The sequence below is a fragment of the Hypomesus transpacificus genome, chromosome 15, assembly GCF_021917145.1.
Source record: "Hypomesus transpacificus isolate Combined female chromosome 15, fHypTra1, whole genome shotgun sequence".
Classification (NCBI taxonomy): Eukaryota; Metazoa; Chordata; class Actinopteri; order Osmeriformes; family Osmeridae; genus Hypomesus; species Hypomesus transpacificus.
The window spans coordinates 1,026,183-1,046,719 of NC_061074.1; the positions used below are offsets into that span (position 1 = coordinate 1,026,183).

Below are 20,537 nucleotides of genomic sequence, written 5' to 3' on the forward strand. Positions count from 1 at the left end.
CAAGTAGGGTGAAGTGCCGTAATTTGACACAGCCGGGACCATCTGACCCCCATTTTCTTATTTATTTTGCGTTGTGCACCCTGTGCATAATGTTTCGGATATATTCTCATTTTGGCTAGGCCTTAGAACAAATTACCCAGGCCTACGCCCCTGCTTCTGGCACAGTCAGATAGGCTAGTTGACATGGACTATATGTAAACACTGAATCTGCCCCAATCTTGCCAAAAGAAAAAAAGATCAAACTGGACATGAGCACCTTTTAAGATCAGAACAGTTTAATATCATTTGGAAAAAAGAAAACCCAAGTAAAACAGTTCCTTTCAATCTTACAAAACAATGATACGAAGTCTACCTCACAATGTCTGGACCTAGAATTGGGGAAAATTAAAAGAAACAAAAAAACAAAACAAAAAATATGACATTTGACCCTGCCTAATACACCAACACTGCCCATCAGCCCAAAAGTCCTTTCACAGTAGTCACACCTTCCCTCAGCGCAAATGTGGGATGCTATGGCAATGAAAGGTATGTGAATCATTCTGTCCCCTGTCTCTTCCCCACTCGCTAGACCCTGGGCTGGAGGGTCTTAATATGAATGTTTAGTATGGCCGGTCTCTTCTGTCTTCTCTATGATCCCCTCTGAGGAAAGACAACAACAAAAAGGGGGGGGGGGGGGGGGGGGGGGGGGGAAGAGAATAAACATGAGTCCAAGTCAGCTGATGGAATGACGCTACATTTCACACCAAATCTCTACAATGACGCCCCCCTGTGGACAGAAGGCAGAGCTCATGATGAGGAATTGTCCCGGCATCCTACCTTCCCCCCATCTTGTAGCCTCCTCCTCCGTAGCCTCCTCCGCCGCCGCCACCGTAGCCTCCGCGGTCACCTCCACGGTCCCCCCCGCGGTAGCCCCCTCTGCCCCCCCTGTAACCGCCCCGGTCACCTCCGTATCCTCCTCTGCTTCCGCGATCTAAACACACACACAAACACGCGTTACATCCACTGCTCACCCTGTCCACATGACGCCGGCGTGTGCTCTGTGATGTCATACCTCCTCCGCTGTCACCAGGTTTAGGCGTGCCACACTTGTTGCACTCGTATCTTCGGGCAAAATTCATGTTGCCACAAGAACTGAGGGGGCAGTTTGAGGAAAACGCTGGTTAGAAACTCATTAGGGTCCGACCTCGACACTATGACAACCCCAGCAGCCTCTACCCCTGGAACAGCTCATGTTAAAACACCCCCTCCCAAAGCCAGAGATGAGTTGAGCACTGAAATATCAGCCGACTCCTGGAGAGGCTTGGGGGATGTCAGCAGATTTCCTCACACACCTATTGGGACAAGGCCAGTCTCCTCCTTTGATGTCAAAGTTAGGTCCACCACCTCCACCACCACCACCAAAGCCACGTCCCCTGAATCCTGAGGGAGGGAGAGCAGAAGAGGACTACAAAGGTTAGTTACTTGTCTTCATGAATATATATATATATATATATATATATATATTTTTTTTAAAGGTCACATTTCATTCAACTGGACATATGAAGCATCAGACCTCCTCCTCGGCCTCCTCCCCGGCCTCCTCCTCCTACTCCTCCACCCCTCTGCGTGAACTCTGCCCTCCGGGTGGCAAAAGACACCTTGATGGGCTTTCCTTTGAACTCCTTGCCTACGTACAAAAGGGAGGACATGTGTTAGCACACTTGCCTTCATGCTTTTCCCTGTCACTGTCTGGATCTGGGACAACAGGGGCACTTACCATCAAACCAGTCGATGGCCGCTTTGGCAGAAGGAGGGTCATCGAACGAGACGGTGGCTTCACCCTTCAGCCGGCCGGTAGCCTTGTCAGAGTACAGGTTGATCATAAGCTGACCCGTCTTTTTGTTCATCTGCAAACGTGGGAACAAGAGTTTAGAGATGGGGGGGGGGGGGTACGCAGTAAGGAGGGGCAGAAAGCGGCTGACGAGTTCCAACAACGCACCTTGATGATCCCGATCTGTTTGAAGTAGTCGCCCACTTCCTGGGGCGTCACTTCCTCCCCCAGGCCCTGGACGAAGATGGTGTTGTTGTCCGAGTTGTCCTCTCCAGCTGTGGATCAGACAGGACAGATGCGTTACAATGACCCGTGACCTTGGCGACCGGCACCTTCTGGACTTGGGTGACTTCCCCTGTGGCTTTGGGTTCTTCGGGGTGTGACACTCACCTTGGTCGTCCCTGGAGCCATAGTCTCGTGGACCTGGAACACAGCAGAGAGGGGCGGGAGGGGGGGAGAGACGTGAGCTACACACTCAGGAGACGCTTGTATAAAAACAGATCCACATCAACTGCCTAACAATATCAAACGGTGCCAATTCTACATCTCGACAGGGCTGTCTGCTGCAGTTTTGAGAGAGTAACATCATATACCAGCATCTTGCAACATGAGCACAATTCTAGTTTGGGAGTCGTTTTGAGAAGGTAAAACCACCAAATGTTTCCAGGTCTAGAACGTTTCCTTCTTCGCCATAGGCAAACCCCTCATCCTCAGGCATTTACAGTCAAACCATTGTCTTCATGCAATCAGTACCATTATTTAACAACTCTGGCTCCATGTGCTTAAAGATCTGAAGAGCATTTATGAGAATTCCCGCTAAGAACACTGGGTGGAGCCCCTTGGGATTGGACAAGAAAACGGTGGCATTTCAAAACTTCCTTCCTATGTAGTTTTTTTTTTTTTTGTTGCTTTTTTGTCTAATCATGTTTCCTCCCCCACCGAGACAGTTCTGATGCTCGTCACTTACCACCGAAAGTTTTGAAGCCACCACGGTCACCACCTCTGCAGAGGAAAAATTGGGAGAAATGATGGCTTTCCTTTGTCCCCAACAGAGCTCAAAGCTCCCCCTACATCCCCACCAGTAAGCACTCCTGCCCCAGTGTGTGACTACGGTGGAGATGGCTCACACGAGGGAATGTGTTAGTCTTGGACAGTATAGATCAATGGTCAGACTAAAGGCAGAACGACGGCTATTGAACTGATGAGAAGCGGCCCTTGGGGTGAGCAGGACTGATTGAGTTGTTTTGGAGACCAAATTGGATAGAAATAAACAGTTGGTGCCTAGCCAACTTTGTGTTTTGAATAATAAAGTCTGAATGGTAATAGTCTGAGGTAATAGTCTGAGGCACTCGACAAGTCGAATGCTCTTCCATTGAGTGCTTATATGAGCTCCATTAGCTGAGGTCCAAGTTTGATTTCATTCACTGAAACCTGTAGTGTAAAATGTAGATCCATGTTAACAATACATGTGGCCATGTCAAATATATAACACTCAAATATGTTGATACTGTACAGGTAAGCTGAAATAGTGCTCCAGTTTTGTGGCTGAACATTCTCCTCCCCCCCCCCCCCCCCCGAACAGATCACACGTGGACATGGGTTTTAGCTGTTCATGAAGGATCTCAAGGCAAAGTCTCGGGACAAATCTAACCCAAGCGTTTGTGGTGAGCTACTTCTGACTGGAGCACAGAGGCAGCCGACATACGTTACGTCAAAGACATCTGTTGGGCAGAGGAGCAGCTGGAACTCGTGACGGATCTAAGAAGGGTTGTGGTCAGCTCCAGTATTTGACCCTGCTGATCTGATGTGGTGGTCCTGTGTGACTCCATGAGACCTAACTGTGAGGGTAGTGCTAAAACTACTCTGCACAACCTCAAACACTAAGTACACTGCATCACAGAACCACAAAGAAAAGGTGATTCTCATACATTTCAGAATATGACAGTGGGACCTAGCCACAACCTTGACCAAAGCCAACGCAGAATCAACCGATCCCAGGAGGTGGACTAAATGTCCCAAAGGTCACCTTCTACAGCACTTAATCCGTAGAAAGACTGGAGCACTCTTGAGTGAAGTGGATGAATCCTCACGACACAAGTAAGTCTAATGTGCAGAGTTCATTACTTCAGGGGGGGGGAGGGAGGGGGGGTCATAGATATCAGCGGCAGAGAGCTCAGCACAGCATATCACTCAGATCCTGCCAGTTTTACAAGGATTACCTTCAGATAGACAGGACATGACAATTTCTGCATGCAAGTCTATGAATGGGAAGACATTCCATTGGAGTGTTCATGTAGAATGCAGTTTTAATGTAGAATACACAGAGTATAAAGTGGAGATGGTGGTGGTGGGGGGGGGGGGGGGGAAGGGGAGGGTCTACAAAAGGGTGAGGCACCAGTGTGTGGGTGTAGTGTGAGTGGATGGGCTAGCATGCGATGCGCGAGGATGTCTGCCAGGGATGGTGTGTGGAGTACCTGTCGGGCGGTCGCGCTCTGGGACTTACCCCATACCAGAAGGAGGACCGCCTCTTCCACCGCGCTCGTATCCTCCCCCGCGCTCGTAACCGCCACGGTCGTAGCCCCCGCGCCCCCGGCCTCTATAGCCCTCAGACCTGTCAGAGCCGCTGTCCTCTCCTCCGTACCTCCGGGCCTGGCCGCTCTCACCTGGGGGACAGCACACACACACACACGTCACAACACCGGCTGGAGTCGCACCTGGGCGTTTTACAGCAAGTGATTCAGACGTCATTCATAATCATTCATTCAGGTTCCAAATGGGCCTAATCACGTTTAACAATATCAAGATGGCATGCAACTAAATAGAATAGAAATTTGGGTGGCTTGTCGTCTCTACAGTTCGTGTTTTGTTCATGATCAGTCCAACGGGCGCCGAGATTTTCTGCTGAAACAAGTGATCCAAACTGTAGAGGCGACTCCAGGTTAGTATATATCAAACTACTGATACATATTCTAACCGTAACTGTCATCCCGTCTTCCATAACCACCTCCTTGAGAATGGCCATGTGACCCAGGCTGACCGTAAGATGATGACGCCGTCTTGTCAGCATACCTGGAGGAGGAAAAGATCACAGCCTTATTTTACAGCAGACTAGCAGGGCCAGCAGACTGGCACCATCAGGAAGATCAACATTCATTCAATCAAGACAAAACAGAATGCAGTTCATAGTAGCCCAGACCAATGAATTTGGTAAACGCATTAAACAAAACCTAATACGAGAAGGTTTTGTAAAGTTGAGACACTGCCACGTTTTACCAGATGCCAATGAATGCATGAATATTATTCTCTCAAATATAACGGAACTCTGCTTGAGTTGCTCAAAGTTGCTTTTTTTTTTTAAATCAAAGTTCAAACATTGGGGAAAACTTGTAAATAAAACAACAGTGAGGTTAGTCAAGATATCCCCAGAAACAAGAGTCACACTTCCTTCTGCACGGCATACAGTTGGTGGGTGTGGTTTGGTAGAAAAATAGTTCCTACATGAAACTGCTCACAAGGTCTGTGGATTACCTTGAATAACTGGGTCATGATTTCTGGAAAGACAATGCTGTCGAGTTTGCATTCCTGCCCCACTTTGAGCACCACAAGCAAAGTTCAATTTATTCTAGAGAAGGCAGACATCCCTACAGCCAATATCTCCTCAACTCTGAAACTCACACCAAAACAATTTAGATGGATAAATAGCACTACATGCAAGATGAAAAACAATGTATTTTTGACTTTGGGGTGAACTGTCCTTTCAACACTAGGACAAAGCCAGCTCCACCAGCGTGTGCTGTGATGTCATCCCACTGACGCCTTCATTTACCTCAGGTGCATGCAAGTCAAATCACGTGCCAACTGGAAGAGTTCTCTTCTTTTTTTCACAAGGCTACGTGTGGTGGTTTAATTGAACTTATTGGGACTGATTTCAGCATTGAAATCCAATCCAAGAGGCTTCAGTAGTGAGTGTCCGGTCAGACTCACCCAGACGAGGCGTCAGAGCCCTGCTGTCCATAGCTATCGAAGGCAGGCGGGGTCTGTCCATAACCTCCCTGTGTCGCCTGGCCATAACCCTCAGCTGGAAGACAATCAGAAACGTGAAAACCCAGACATGGTTAAGGTGAACAAAGCATGTTCTATAAGGTTCAGGCTGAAGTACAGTCTAGGTATGGATTGAGCATGAGACCGGATGGCATTCACAATAGTATCCTTCAAGAGGATGTAGTTTATCATACCAGGTTGTCCATAGCTGCTGTAGCCTGGTGCACCGTAAGAAGCACCACCATTTCCTTGACCATAGCCCTGAAAAACAAACATTTATTTAAAAAGGAGTGAGAATTGACAAACCCATTTTTTTACTGAACTTGATGACAAATCAAAATTATGACATCCCATAGTTACGGGGTTAACGATGACCACACATACCTGGCCACTTTGCTGAGTGCCATATGATCCATAGCTAATAAGAGAAAGTAATCAAGTTAGTCAAGCATCAACATCCAGTCAAATTGTACAGTTGTATATTGGGTTAACGCCTAAAATTAATTGTTGCTCTCAAACAAAAAGAATTGTATAGCCCATTTGTTATCCACTTCATGGACCGTATAAAAACTTCCTGGATGGCTAGAAAAACCCCATCTAGGATTTTGATGTGCGATAATAGTTAATAGGCATCAATGTGTTAAGCCTGAAAACAACGTCAGTCCAGTTATTAGTGTTACCTTTGAGCTGCGCCATGCTGACCGTAGCCAGAATCTGTACAGAAGATAAACAGAAGAAATGCAATAAGTTACACCGAAGCCAAATTTATTATATGGTGGTAGCCATTACTTGTTAGCCGTATATATAATGACCTACAACTAACTTAGCTAAACAACTAAACAAGATAGTTGGCTAACGTTTCTCTGATGGAGCCCTGTTTGCCCATTCATGGATGACGATAGCCAGCAGCTAGCTCTATTGGAGGCAAACATCAGTGGTAATTCGGGATAACCTTGTTTAGCCCTGGTCGTAGCGAATGTGGGAGTCATGTGTTAACATGTTGTTGTTTAAGTAAATTGACTGGACACAGTTTCTGTTATGCGGTGGCACTACAAACAGCCGATGTGAATTGTCCAAATACAACAATGGCGGAAATAGCAACCATTGCTAGCTGGCAGTAAAAAGGCAGAAAGCACAGGCCTCTCCCCGTAGCTTGCTAGTGCTAGCTAGCTGCCGATCAACTACCAAAGAGGTGGCTAGCTTAACTACTGTCGGCTAAACCACACCACGCTACTCTGCACGAGAGAAATGGCGGTCCATTTTTAAGAATAAATGGCCATATCCATAAAGACAAAATATAGCTGGCAAAATAAAACACGTTATAAAGTGGATTATTTGTAAGAATTCACAGCAAACACGGTATAAAAATATGTATGTAAAATGCATGTTTACAAGAGGCTAATTTCCTCTAGAAATCTAGGCAGTGGAACTGATTCTCTCAAGCTAACTAATGTTAGCCAGCTAGCTTGGTCGCGCCTGAAATCTACTTCGACTAGCTAGGCTACATTGCTGGCTAGACCAGTGTCTCGGTAGCTTTCTTCGACACTTTTCCATAATGGAAACATATCCATCTAATTTGATATCCCTTCAAGATAATATATAATCTCACCCGAGGCCATTCTTCTTTTTGCGTTGTTTTAAAATATCCGATGAATCACTTTCCCACAAATTAAAAACCCAGCAACAGAAGCGCAGACAGCGCACACACTGCGGCACTTATGAACTCTAACCCGATGGTGGGATGGACCAACTGAAGTTCATCCCTTCCATTTGTAAAGATGATGAATGAAACCTCATTATCTCTGAAATGTTTCATGCACAGACTTGTAACAATCCGCAGGCACCCTATCATGCTATGTACAATGATATTTAATACATTTCTTACGAATTATCCACCATTATATATTACCCCTCCAAAAATGGTATGATCCATAGCGCCGTTTTTGTCTTCTCGCTTTGAGCAGATATCATGGATAGTGTTGATGTTTCCTGCATCATATATTTAAACATAATTTTTAAATATACCATCTACAAATGATGACACTCACTCTGGATAAAAGTATTGCCAGATGAAAAATCATGCTAAAAGGGGAATTAAAAGGAATACAAAAAATTATGACCCATTACTTCCGGAAATCTTGAGACCATAACAGATACCATTAAATTCATGCTGTTTCAAATGTTATTACCTTACATTTCTGTCAATTAAAAATTAGGTTGCAGAAAGCGGTGTGTAAATGTATTTCTATAATTTAAAGCATGGCCTAAATACTTAATTTCCTGCGATCTTTGGAAACGTCTTTCAACTCATGCCCGTTTTGGGGGAAAATGAAACACAGAAACATGAATTGTTTATTAAACCGTTATTTTAATTGACTAGTTAAAAATGCATACCTACATAACTTTCAGTTATACACACCACAATATATTATAACAATTGAATTATTTAGGGTATAGAGGAAATGTCAAGATTGAACGTGCTTACTCCAACCCTGAAACAAAAGGCACCAGAAAGTCAACAGAAGGTACCAGGCTTTAACAGCCTAATGAGTAGGTTCCCCTTTTAGGTACTGTGGTCCCAGTAAAAAAAAAAAAAGAAAGTTAGGACCTAAATCAAATGAACGAGGGGTATTTCACATTCAAAACAAGAGACAGATAAAACATGTAATTATGGCCAAAATGTGGCAATCTGATGGGCAGCATCTTTCACATTTCATGACCACAAACATGTCAAATATAGACAAACAACAGTGATTAGTGTGCAATAGTACAAATATAAGAACATGGAATGATAACCCTTTATGATGCCACAGCCAGCTGTCAGTACGCCTCACCATTCAAAGTACAGGGGAAGGCTTGCATGATTTCAGCGTACATCCATGTTACCAAATGTCACAGATAATTGCATGTTGCAGATAATACCCAAACTCCCTAAAATTACATCAGACCTTCTATCTTTAATAAAGGGCTTCAGCACTGATTTTCCACATAATGTCTTGTGTTTTTCAGGTTTTTTGAATGATCAGAAATGTACAGCACTTATTTCAATGCATAAACTACTTGAGCTTTTCACACATTGTCAGTCAACACATTGTTAATAAGATGAAGTTACCAATGAACAAGTAAAATAATTTCAATTTTTGTTTTTGTAAAAAAACTAAAACACAATGTATTTGATACGCTACTCTCCTGTTAAAAAGGCCCATCTGAGTGACAAACCTACAGCTCTTTATTATACTAACCTTCACTTTGCACTGTACACATATATATACAGCTACTGGATAACATTACCACGCTTTCTTTTCTTATGAGAGAATAAAATCCTCACTTTCAATGTGTACAAATGTAAAGAAAGAAATGAATTCTGACAGCTGACTTACATTGACTACCATTCAAAAGATCGCATTTGAAAATAAGCATATTTGTATTGCATTTCTGTCTGTATGTATGTTTCTACTTTGCATGGTAACAACTAGTAGTGACTCCATTGGTAACTTAGGTGACTATCCCTTGACCTGGAAAACAGAGTAGTCACCCCCTCATTTCAACCAAGCATCAGCAAATCGATCATATTTTCAATATCATAACCATGAGTTATAAGGTTGTAAGGTAAACTCTAGTTGCTGCATGTCTGGGCTGAAACAAAAACCTGCATACACTGTGACTCAAACACCGAAGACAGTGACTGCAGTTTCCATCAGTCCTGACACAAACAACCGAGGAAGTCCAGATCAGTGGTCGGAGTTGAGATCTTTTAACTCCAGATGTCCTGAGAATACCGTCCCTTGGTCATCAGTTTCTTGACGTAGTCAGTGGCCTGAGCGTGCGTCATGCCGCCCAGCTCCTCTGCCATTTCATGGAAGGCCGTCTGCACATCCCTGGCCATGTTCCGTGCATCCCTGGACACAAGATATACATGATCATCTGGCTTCCGCTGCAGCACGAGTAGCATTGTTAACCCTGTCGAGGAGCCTTACTTACCCACAGATGTAGATATGAGCATTGTCAGTGTGTATCAGCTTCCAGAGGTTCTCCTTGTTGTTCCTTAGGAGATGCTGCACATATACCTGAACAACACGTAGGAGGCGTATCATCACTATGCAGAACACACATATTTCGCACATCCTCCCAGTACCAGCCATCACGTGCACGACCCTAAACCTTTTGCCTTCCAACCATGGGGGAGGAGCCCTAGCCCCACCTTTTGTTCCTGGTCCCGAGAGAAGGCAACGTGAAGCTGGGACAGCACGCCGGTCTTTTCAGCCTCCTCCAGTTCCTCCTGGTATATGTAGTCCTCATTCTTGTGCCTGCAGCCGAAGTACAACACCGTCTCGCCCAACTCCTTTCCTGCAGGAACAATCAAGAAGACCACAAGTTTGCTTGTGAGGACCGTCGCTTCACGACTGAACACAGGCAGATCATCAAAACCGGACTTAGATTACAATAAAGGACTCAAGGACTCAGGGGAGTCAGATGGCTGATCGGTGAGGGAGCTGGGCTAGTAATCAGAAGGTTGCCGGAACGATTCCCCGCCAAATGATGTTGTGTCCTTGGGCAAGGCGCTTCACCCTACTTGCTTCGGGGGGAATGTCCCTGTACTTACTGTAAGTCGGTCTGGATAAGAGTGTATGTTAAAATGACTAAATGTAAAATGTAAATAGCACAGTTCTAACAGTCTTAAGATTTCTAGGTGAACAATTAGCAAAGTTAGGCGTTTTTATTGATATGACACTGTAGCTACAAACCTTGTTCTATCAACCAGCCTCGCTCCTGGATGAAGCCCATGAATGGAGCAATGCCGGTTCCAGGGCCGACCATAACAACTGGGTTGCTGGCTTTGAAAGGCAGGCGGAACTGGGACTTGCGGATGTACATTGGCACGGTGGATTTATGTCCGTTATCGGTCACCAGTTTATTCTTAAGCCAATTGGTAGCCACTCCCTTGTTGAGGCGGCCAGTCTTGGTGGTGTACTCCAACACCACAGCGCAGATGTGGATGCTGTTGGGGTGCACCTACCAGAGGAGGAAAGGGACGTCATCACTGGACAACATGTCCGCTTTCATACCATTGTAACAATGCACACGCACTGCTTTTGTGTTTGGAGGTCACAAAGGAGTACAGACCTTGGCGGAGGAGGCTATGGAGTAGTAGCGTGCCTGCAGACGGGGCATGAGCTCACACAGGTGGTCGATGGGCGGGCGCAAGGATGGAAGGTCCTCAAGAATGGCCAAGATGTTCCTACTGGCATCAAGCACCCAATTCTGGTACAAACCCTAAACACAGATAACACTGGGTTGTAAGGTAATATTTGTTCCAGAATGACTCAAAGGGCATTTGGGAAGTGGATTTTCTATACACCTTGCCCTCAGCGGCAGAGGAGGCCATCTTGCGCATGTTCTCCTGGTCCTTAGGGTCAGAGGCGTACTGGGCCAGCTCATACAGTACATTGGTGCGAGGGGGGTTGGTGATATCCAGGTAGTGGGTCAGGGCAGTGCGGTAGGTGGTAGGACAGGGGAACGGGTGCTTTTTATTGGACTCCTCTGAAACATCAGATAATCCCATTGGTTAACATTCAGGTCAGTCAGTGACCATACAAGGAAATGACACCACACAGAGATTTATCATCAGGAACGCTTGTCCTACTTCAAAAAGCACTGAGGTGTTTGATGTACTAGAAGCCAAGGTGGTGTGTCTGTTAATGACATACCATCAAGGTTGTTTAGGGAGATAACCAGATCAAGGTCTACTCCAAGGATTTCTCCGAGCTTGTTCACAATTGCTGTGTCATTGGTGGGGAAAACAGCCACATGGTCGCCAGACTCATACCTGGGGTCAGAGAATCAAGTCAAAACGGATATGTCCTCGACGGAAGATGTTTTTACTTCAATCTTGAGGGATAATTGTTTAAAGACTTGGCAAATATATAACCTATTCTTGTGGCTATGCCCACTCTTACCTAATTTTGGAGCCTGTAATGTCTAGTTCAATGTGCATAAGATGTCTGTCGCCTGATTTGTTGAGCTTGCGGTTGACGGTGACAGGGGCCAGGAAAGGGTTCTTAGCATCAAAAGGTCTGGGAAAGAAAGATAGATACAGTTTCAAAACATCATTTTAATAGTACATATTCTGTATTTGCATGATGAAGGAAGGTAGAAAAACAAAATGCTTCTTTCTCCACTAGGAGGCAGGAGCACTTTGAGAGGAGGGCACCCACACAGCTGGATATATGCAAAGGTGTTCACAGATAATGAAACACTTAAGAACTAACAGACAGAAATAACTAAGGAGGAATACATATGGATATGTACTTTTTTGTGAACGCAGAAAAAAGCCCGATGTAATTTGAATGAGATTTAGTAGAAAATGATAAACAAGATCTAAAAATGTATCGTTCTGCATGGAGAATGGTGGAAATCAGAACACATGCCTCATCTTTCCAATATGAATGAGGTCTACAGACTGAGGTCTACAGACGGACGTTTACTCACGGTTTCTGGACCTCAAAGCTCTTCAGCCGGCCCATTTCTCCACTGTACACTTTGTTCATGTTGATGTCATGGTGCTCCTTCAACTCATACTGGCGAATGCTGGAAACACACACGGATTAATCAGCCTTCAAATGATAATGTTTCGCCATGAGGTCATATGAGAAGACAAACGACAGATGGTGTAGCGAGACAGTAGACTGGCCGACGCACCTCGAGTCATCTCCTGAAGCCTCCACTCCGAAATGCTCGCACATGGCTGGCCAGAACTGCTCCCTCCAAGAGACAAAGTCCTCCTCCAGGCTGAAGGCAACAAAGTGGATGAGTGGGATGTGTTTGTGGGAAGTAGGACTGAGTAGCTGAGGAAACGGGAGGTAGGACCCTCTTAGGGCCACATTAGTGACACCAGGGAACGACGAGTAACTCACTTGCCATCGTCGTCTCCCATCCCCAGGTCAAAGACCCTCTGGGCTCCCAGCTCTTCCATGCGCTTGTCCACGTACTTCCCCATGGCATTGTAGTGTTCATAGGTCTTGTTTCCCAGGGCGAACACCTAGAGCCAGACCACAGCAACACACCCTTATCACATAGTCCAGATCCACAACACCTAGACACACACACACCTAGAAACACACTGACAAACTCACGCTATATAAGTATACAATGACCAAGTCTTGCTGGCAGAGCAAAGATCTTCTCTTATTCACTGCGATTCAATCTGGAGCATAAGAACAATGGCTAAATTGACCACAACCAGAATATAAATACTTCACACAGGTACAAAGAGCCTCATCACCGAGCAAATCAAGCTTGAACAGCACACACGTGCGTTTGAGTTCAATCTAACTAATACACTCAACCATGCAACAGCTACAGCAACAGCTAATTTTAGAACTTCCTGGATCACTTATCTCCAACTTGCTCATAAGAACCTATTTATTAAACAGCATTTAAATGATTGGTCTCGAAAGCTCAAAAATAATTAAAAGGAATAGCAACACCCAAACAGGTTTCGGCATGGGCTGGCCTTACCTTTATAATAAAAAATGGATAACAAATTGCAAAATAAACCTATAAAGGGTATAGTAGATGAACCTGGAGTAACTCAGGGTACAGTAGATGAACCCGGAGTAACAAAATGTAGGCGAACCAGTGTAAATCAAGAGTATAGATTAATCTGGAGTAAATGAAGGCTGATGGACCTGAAGTTACTTACAGTGTAGTTAACTCCATTCAGTGAATCGTCAGCCTCCTGCAGCCAATCATAGAAGTCTTGAGCGTTGTCTGTGGGGTCACCTTCTCCATAAGTGGCCATGCAGAAGATAGCCATGGAGTTCTCAATCTCACAGAGTCGGGACAGTTCAGACTAGACAAGGAATACAAGCCAGCAAAAGTTCCGTATAGTTTCAGATTAGGGGACTAATATTAATTTCATAGTGCAATTTCCATTGACATAATTTTATGTTCGGAGTCCACATGAATACTGCAGATGCAGTGATTCTCATATTTGTGGACACTGCATCCTGGTACTGCACAATGGTTTAGATGTTTTCCTAAAGGTTGGTAATCGTTGATGCATAGGTTACCATGTCATATTCTTCTGGGTCAGCAGCCATGCCCTTCATGCCATAGCGCTGGGCATCTTTGGTCAGCCTGTTGGCAAACTCCTCCCCTGTACCCGTTTGGGAGCCGTAAAACACCACAATGTTCCTGCCCTGGAGGGGAGAGAACACCAGGCTTAGTCACATCACCAAAACTGCAACTAGCGACAGCAGATTCTTCTACTGTTCGCCCATTGCCTGCCCTCCCAGTAGCATACAGCTTCTTTACTTGCCTGCCCTCCCAGTAACAGACAGCTTCTTTCCTTGTCTGCCCTCCCAGTAACAGACAGCTTCTTGACTTGTCTGCCCTCCCAGTAACATACAGCTTCTTTACTTGCCTGCCCTCCCAGTAACATACAGCTTCTTGACTTGTCTGCCCTCCCAGTAACAGACAGCTTCTTTCCTTGCCTGCCCTCCCAGTAACATACAGCTTCTTTACATGCCTGCCCTCCCAGTAACAGACAGCTTCTTTCCTTGCCTGCCCTCCCAGTAACAGACAGCTTCTTTACATGCCTGCCCTCCCAGTAACATACAGCTTCTTTACATGCCTGCCCTCCCAGTAACAGACAGCCTCTTTACTTGACACCTTTAGGAAAATCCAACACTCACCGTCTTCTTCATTTTTTCAATAAAACTGGTCTCTCGCGCCGTTGGTGCCCTGAAAGAAAAAAGGACATCAAAATTATACCCTAATCAATCTATAATTCCAGGAATCTCTGCTTGTGGCTCGATCAATAGAACCGGGCACCGTATAGAGAGAACCATTGGCCAGTGTCTTAATCAGGACCCAAGGACGTGCAGTGCCACATGTGACAGCAAGGCAATATAAAGTGGATACTTTATTTTCAGTATATCACTCCATTTTGTTATGTTACTGAATTGACAAGTTTACTGGTAATCTGTGTGGATGCGCAAGTAATATCTCGAATCAAAGTGAAAAGGTTGTACCAGTGCAAACAACTCCAATTAAGTAATATCAAATCAACTAACAATGATTTTAGCTGCATCACAGACACTGCACTAGTCTAACCCTAATGCCAGGAATCTGTATGTGTGTCCGTGGCACAATTATCCAGAGAACAGGGCACTGTATGAAGGTGGCAGGCGGCAGGTGTATGGCTGAGGACCCAAGGACATGTAGTGTTGATTGTGCGACAAATAAATAAACTGGTTTGCAGCCTTGTGTTCAGCCCACGGGGCACTGGAACTAGCATCTGTTTAAAACACAACATGACTCATAATGCTACAGCGCATAAAATGGATCTCGGCGGATTTCACAACTGGCACATACTCCACTTCCTCACATCACTGCACAAAAAGTCAAGGAAAGGTTTCCTGTCATATGAGGGTGATCATCCGAGAGGTGAGAGCATGGGTTAGCTTTAGAACTACATCCATCACCGCATCGCATTAGCTAGCTAGCTACCCAAATGACTACAAGGGGAAATGTACAAGAGGAAGCACATTCTGTTTAAGTAGAATACATTTCAATCAGTCTGAAATATATACCACAGCATGAAACAAAGTGCACTAACTACCAATAATTTGCAATATGCAAAACAAGAAACAGCCATTAAGTTACATTGGCTCAAAAACACACAAGCTTTGTTCTCAAGCTCATCAACATCATGTGTTTCTTTGGCACATGCTCTCTAGTTGCCAGAAGGGGACTGGAGGATAAACAGATAGTGTGGCCCATCTCCTTGTGCTGCTGAAGTCAAGGGTACTCAGCAAGGCCAAACACTGCTCATAGAGCCCCCCCATCCCCCTTCTAACCACATAGACAAGTTCATACACCCCTAAGTATGAATCAGGATTTAGCCTGAGCTCTCTGAGCAGAGGGTGACTAACCTCTATTGGGCAAAAACACATTTCTATTCACACAAACCATGACACGATCCAAGGAATGTAATGTCATTTCTGTGAGGCATATGCAAAGAAAAGAAGACTGAAGCTTCACGGCGAACACAAATGGTGGACAGCTGACCAGCTCTGGCTGTATGCCAAGAGTGAAGCGTTACACAACCGAACCCAAATTGTTTTATAGATTAGACCGTATAAACCATTTACTGACTTAATTAATCTAGATCACCCCCAGTGTTCAAAACCTTAATGTTTATACTCAATTCACTGCATTCAATCCATTTACTAAAACACAAAATCAACACAGGGGATCATTCCAACCAGGCTGAATCGGGCTGGGCCAGATTGGGCCCAGTGTTTTTCACGACCACAGCCATAAAAGTGGGGAGACAGAAGTCTGTCTAGTAAACCCAAAACTGATCAATAAGTTGCTGTCAGGCAATCAAAGTTGATCCTAGGTTTAGATTTGAATGTACCTGTACATGAAGGCTAACTGTTACAATAAGCTTTTAAACACGAAACTTCAAACTAGAAATCAAGCACTTCATGAACACAGTCTAATAAATAAAAGCACTTTAAAAACACTGTGTGTAAAACACAACCGAGTCGTGAAGGTGTGAAGTCCTGAACCGATACCGACCTCTCTGCAGCAGCCCTGCGGTCCTCAGGAAGAGGAAAGGCACAGCCCATCACGCTCCGGGGCGCCTGGCCCACCAAGCAGCCAGGCCGCTGCTGCCTCACAGGACCTCCACACACAGAAGACGTGGGCCTTCTGCTCCACTACATGCAGTGGAGTCGCCCAGAGCGCTCCCGCAATCCCAGCCACCACACGCAGTCCTCACGCAGACTGCCTCGGAAATGAACAGCATCTGTTCTTCACAACATTCTCCACCCTATCCCCCCCCCACCCCCCCACACACACACACGTTTGGCAACAACCGAAGACACAATGGTGGGAAACAGCCTTTCTCATAAAAACCTGTGTGCACACACACACACACACACACACACACACACACACACACACACACACACACACACTGAAACACTCCAACTTGTGAAGGCTAAGGCATGCCTTCGCCATCCCCCATCCCGTTCTCTTTTCAATCCCAAACTATGCCAGGCTCAAGAAAACTACTTCTAGAACTAACTACTTCTTCACCAGTCTGTGGCCCATTCAAGAGGGAGTACGGTGAATAGGTGTTTTACCCCCCCACCCCCACCCCCCCGTGTCCCTCCCCTATCCATCTGGAGAAGAGGGAATGTGCTCGCTAATAGCAACCTCATTTATCATAAAACTTGCAAAATGCCTCTTCCCAGAGCAGCACAGACAAAGTTAGACAAAAGGGGGGGGGGGGGGGACAAAAGCAAACAACTAAGAGCGGATAAAGAGAGAGGCCTCCTTGTGGTTCTGCTCGGCTCGCCCCTGTGAGCGTCTGCAGTGAGACGTTGCTCGGCCTGCTCACTAGCTCTCCGGGGAACTTTCAAATGGGTCTGGACCCACAACACAAGCAAGCAAAGGAGAGGCATGGACACGCCCCCATCACACCCAGTTAGGTAACCTGAGCACATATCGGGGGGAGGGTGGAACTAGTATGGTACTTCCTGGAGCTGAACCAGGCGGACTGTTTTGTCAAATCAATCCAGCCAATCACGACTCTAGGTGTTTTCAGAGTGAGGTATCTGAAGAGCAGAATAACAGAGTGTCTGACTTACATGTGACATGTTCCCATGAACCCCATAACTTGTAAATCCCTCTTCTGCCCCAGAGCACAAACCCCCACACACACACCGTACTCATCCCTCTCTCTGAACTCACAAGTTCCTGATCCCTGGAAGAATTGTATTGATTTATTCAAAAGTGTGATTTGCATAAATTCATCCCACCCATCACTGACACCCCTCACTCTGCCCCCCGCTAACTCCTCAGCCAATGGGACAGCACGGCTCGAGTGTCCATCGATCACAGTTCTTGGGGTCGTGGGCTGATCAGTCTGGCCATAGCCTATAGGGTACACGTTCGCTGGGCTGGAGGAGAGGCCAGACAATCTTCGTACTGATAATAACTGATTAACGGGGTTAGGAGCAGCACGTTAACACTGGAGCAAAAGCCACTCACACTGAAACAGGTCGACACGAGAGTAAACAAAGGTCACTGCAGGCTGGAACATTTAACTTGAACTTGCATACACCCAAGAGTGCCCTCCCAACTTGCACGATGTGCACAACCTTATGATAGCTAACGTAACAGATCTGGTTCTGAGATGTCAATTGACAGCCCTAAGCCTATCTTTACATAGCCTCAGGCTCAGATGGCTGAGCGGTTAAGGAATCGGGTTACCAATCAGAAGGTTGCCGGTTTGATTCCCGGCCGCGAAAAATGACGTGTCCCTGGGCGAGGCACTTCAGCCTACTTGCCTCAGGGGAATGTCCCTGTACTTACTGTAAGTTGTCTCTTAGCATATGCTAAATGACAATGTAAATATTATGGAAAATGTAACCTGTTTTATAATTAGAGTGTTGCCCCTCTTACACCAAATGCACAGCACCTGTTCGTACAACAGAGCTCTATGAAATCCTAATTTCATTTTCGGATTTTCTCCACTTGTTGCTGCTCTTCAACACAGGCTTTTATGTAACTTTTTGTTCTTGTTTTCCTACATAGGATTCTTTACAATGTTTCTCATAAAATCTGAGTGATATGATGAGCAACAGTATTATCGGTTTACAGTGTTAATATCAGATTACTGTCAATTTTGTGCTTTTCCAATCACTGAAATTATAGTGTAATCCCCAGTATAGCCACAGTTCCATAGAAAACTATAGTGCTGTCATAGAATGAGCAGAATGCTTAACATATTGAGGCTTGCTTCCAGGGCCAATGTGTCAACTTCACAAAGAGCGACTCACGGTGTATCAAGCTTTTTAAACTCTGGGATGGGTTCGGCCTTCTTGCGGGACATGAACCAGTAGATGACGAGGCCAGCGATGAGGGTGAAGAGGAAGACGTCCAGATTACTGAGGAAGGGCTCCTCTTCTGCAGGCTCCGGGGGCTGGAGGATCTCTGGCTCAGAGTCTGCCATGTTTACGCTGCAGGGGCTGCAGGGACAAGGGAAACCGTGTTGGTTTATATGACAGCACATCCGAATGCTTCTAATCCTCAATCCAGCTAGTATGTAACTATCCTTTCATCATGTTAATCAATGTAGATATCCGTGTTCCAGCCAATCCCTATGACATGTTGGATGTATGCATTACGCAGTGGTCCTAAATCCCCCTTTCTAGGAATACACACAAGGATTAAAAAATGTGTGCACGGTTTTTATATCTCGGCTAATGTTTTTCTTGGTATCCTTGCTAACTAGATCCCATAGAAATGTCTCAGTATTCCCAATGGATTAAATTAGCTGAGCAACATGAGACATAACAACTGAAGAGTCGTTATCTACGTGAGTAAACCACTTTCAGATCAGGGGTTTGTTGATTCTGGCTAAACCAAGTGTAACAGAAAAAGAACAAACTACTGATCTGGGAATTAGGAAATGGCGATTCATCTTTTATAGTGTTAGGCACATTATGTCAGTACTTCAGGACAGTGCTGATAATGTATGCTGAAATGTAAAATTCACTTTTACATGCTATCGGTTATTTTGCAATCGACACAATACGAGTGCAATCACTGATAGGCTACCACTCATACTAGTATGTATTATGTGATGTGTAGGTGGTCATAAAATGTAGAAATGTTGTATATTTGTAATGTTTGCCGTACTGTACACATGCCCTGCTCACCATATAACTTAAAAGTAGCTAGTTATTTAAAAGCTGTGCCTGATCTTATAAGAGTAACTTAGCTTGTAAAAACCTACTGCCAGCAAATGAAGACACAACTTAAATCATTGTGTATTTTTCATGACCAAAACATGGTACTTGGTAGCTAGCTTGCTAAGTAGCTAACTGGGTATCCCATCTGCCTAACTAGGTATGTAAGCTAGCTAGATGGCCGATATACTAGTAGCTTGAATTACAACGTACTACTGCTGGTACAGTATGCTTAAATAACCACACAAAGTTTGATAATAGATTTTGAATAATTTTGATCGATTGCAAACACGTGTACAATTTACGGCATCAGGTAAATTTACCAAATTGAACATCATAGTAAAAAAACTGTATATATTGGTTTGACAAAAACGTTAGGCTAAGTAACTTTATAGTTTCTTACCTTATAGTCACTGTCAAGCTAAAGAACGCTAGTCAATGAGGAAACTTTTCTGGACTGAAGACTAAACCAAACCTCTCCCCGGAAGGGGGGTTTGTAGTTATTACTCAAAACTAAGTGACGGTCAGATTCTGTTAATCGACGAGTTTGCACTGAGAGTTGTGTAAACTCATACTTACAGCATGTCTGGCAACGTAATAAGATCAAATGCCAGCTTGCACCGAACACATTCCAAAAATGGACTCGCCCAAGAATTACTTAATGACGTTAGCATACATAACGACCAATAAATCAGAGTGCACCAGGCCACGGGTCAATGTTATGCAATCCACACTTTAAAAAGAACTGTATGTTCCTAAGACAACCTTCAGTTATTTTGAGTATTCTTGTGTACATTTTCTAGATTTGAAACTTTTAGGAGTTAACAATTAACCCACTAAATATGTATAAGTTATACTTTGAACAAAAGGGTCTTCAGGTCTCTTTCCTGTAACTCGATACTATATAGGCTACA

At 44.8% G+C, this 20,537-nt stretch overlaps 2 protein-coding genes across 4 annotated transcripts; both read right to left on the reverse strand.

Annotated features, from left to right (window-relative positions):
* Positions 1-254: 254 nt before the first annotated feature.
* On the reverse strand, positions 255-7,595 carry taf15 (TAF15 RNA polymerase II, TATA box binding protein (TBP)-associated factor). Of its 3 annotated transcripts, none has more exons than XM_047035417.1 (16): positions 7,461-7,595; positions 6,532-6,565; positions 6,236-6,269; positions 6,046-6,112; positions 5,795-5,888; positions 4,815-4,879; positions 4,314-4,473; positions 2,778-2,812; positions 2,201-2,233; positions 1,979-2,085; positions 1,757-1,886; positions 1,553-1,666; positions 1,332-1,419; positions 1,052-1,131; positions 817-970; positions 255-639 (listed from the first exon to the last, which is right to left on the reverse strand). In XM_047035417.1, the coding sequence occupies exons 1-16, from the start codon at positions 7,468-7,470 to the stop codon at positions 600-602; spliced, it is 1,245 nt and encodes a 414-aa protein (XP_046891373.1). In that variant the 5' UTR covers positions 7,471-7,595; the 3' UTR covers positions 255-599. The 3 variants fall into 3 exon arrangements, with proteins under 3 accessions (XP_046891373.1, XP_046891372.1, XP_046891374.1); XM_047035416.1 differs by having other exon boundaries at positions 4,785-4,879; XM_047035418.1 differs by having other exon boundaries at positions 4,848-4,879; positions 7,461-7,594.
* A 622-nt stretch (positions 7,596-8,217) lies between these two features.
* Positions 8,218-20,213, reverse strand: LOC124477547 (NADPH--cytochrome P450 reductase-like). The gene is made up of 16 exons (XM_047035415.1): positions 20,027-20,213; positions 18,712-18,900; positions 14,548-14,596; positions 13,924-14,052; positions 13,554-13,703; positions 12,766-12,890; positions 12,551-12,640; positions 12,341-12,439; positions 11,809-11,925; positions 11,560-11,678; positions 11,211-11,392; positions 10,976-11,125; positions 10,597-10,864; positions 10,053-10,198; positions 9,833-9,918; positions 8,218-9,750 (listed from the first exon to the last, which is right to left on the reverse strand). Exons 2-16 carry the CDS (start codon positions 18,882-18,884, stop codon positions 9,606-9,608), a joined length of 2,028 nt encoding a protein of 675 aa, XP_046891371.1. The 5' UTR covers positions 18,885-18,900; positions 20,027-20,213; the 3' UTR covers positions 8,218-9,605.
* Positions 20,214-20,537: the final 324 nt, after the last annotated feature.

Bases quoted from the DNA above. Each gene is read 5' to 3' on its own strand.
- taf15 (XM_047035416.1), bottom strand. The intron at 5,889-6,045 runs GTATGATAAACT...ATTGTCTTCCAG, and splicing joins CAGCAGCTATGGACAACCTG to CTGAGGGTTATGGCCAGGCG. The intron at 2,813-4,313 runs GTAAGTCCCAGA...TTTCCTCTGCAG, and splicing joins GGTCCTCCTTCTGGTATGGG to AGGTGGTGACCGTGGTGGCT.
- LOC124477547 (XM_047035415.1), bottom strand. From the start codon at position 18,884: ATGGCAGACTCTGAGCCAGAGATCCTCCAGCCCCCGGAGCCTGCAGAA. The intron at 14,053-14,547 runs GTGAGTGTTGGA...TCTCCCCTCCAG, and splicing joins TTGAAAAAATGAAGAAGACG to GGCAGGAACATTGTGGTGTT. The intron at 11,926-12,340 runs GTGAGTAAACGT...TTTCTTTCCCAG, and splicing joins AGCTTTGAGGTCCAGAAACC to ACCTTTTGATGCTAAGAACC.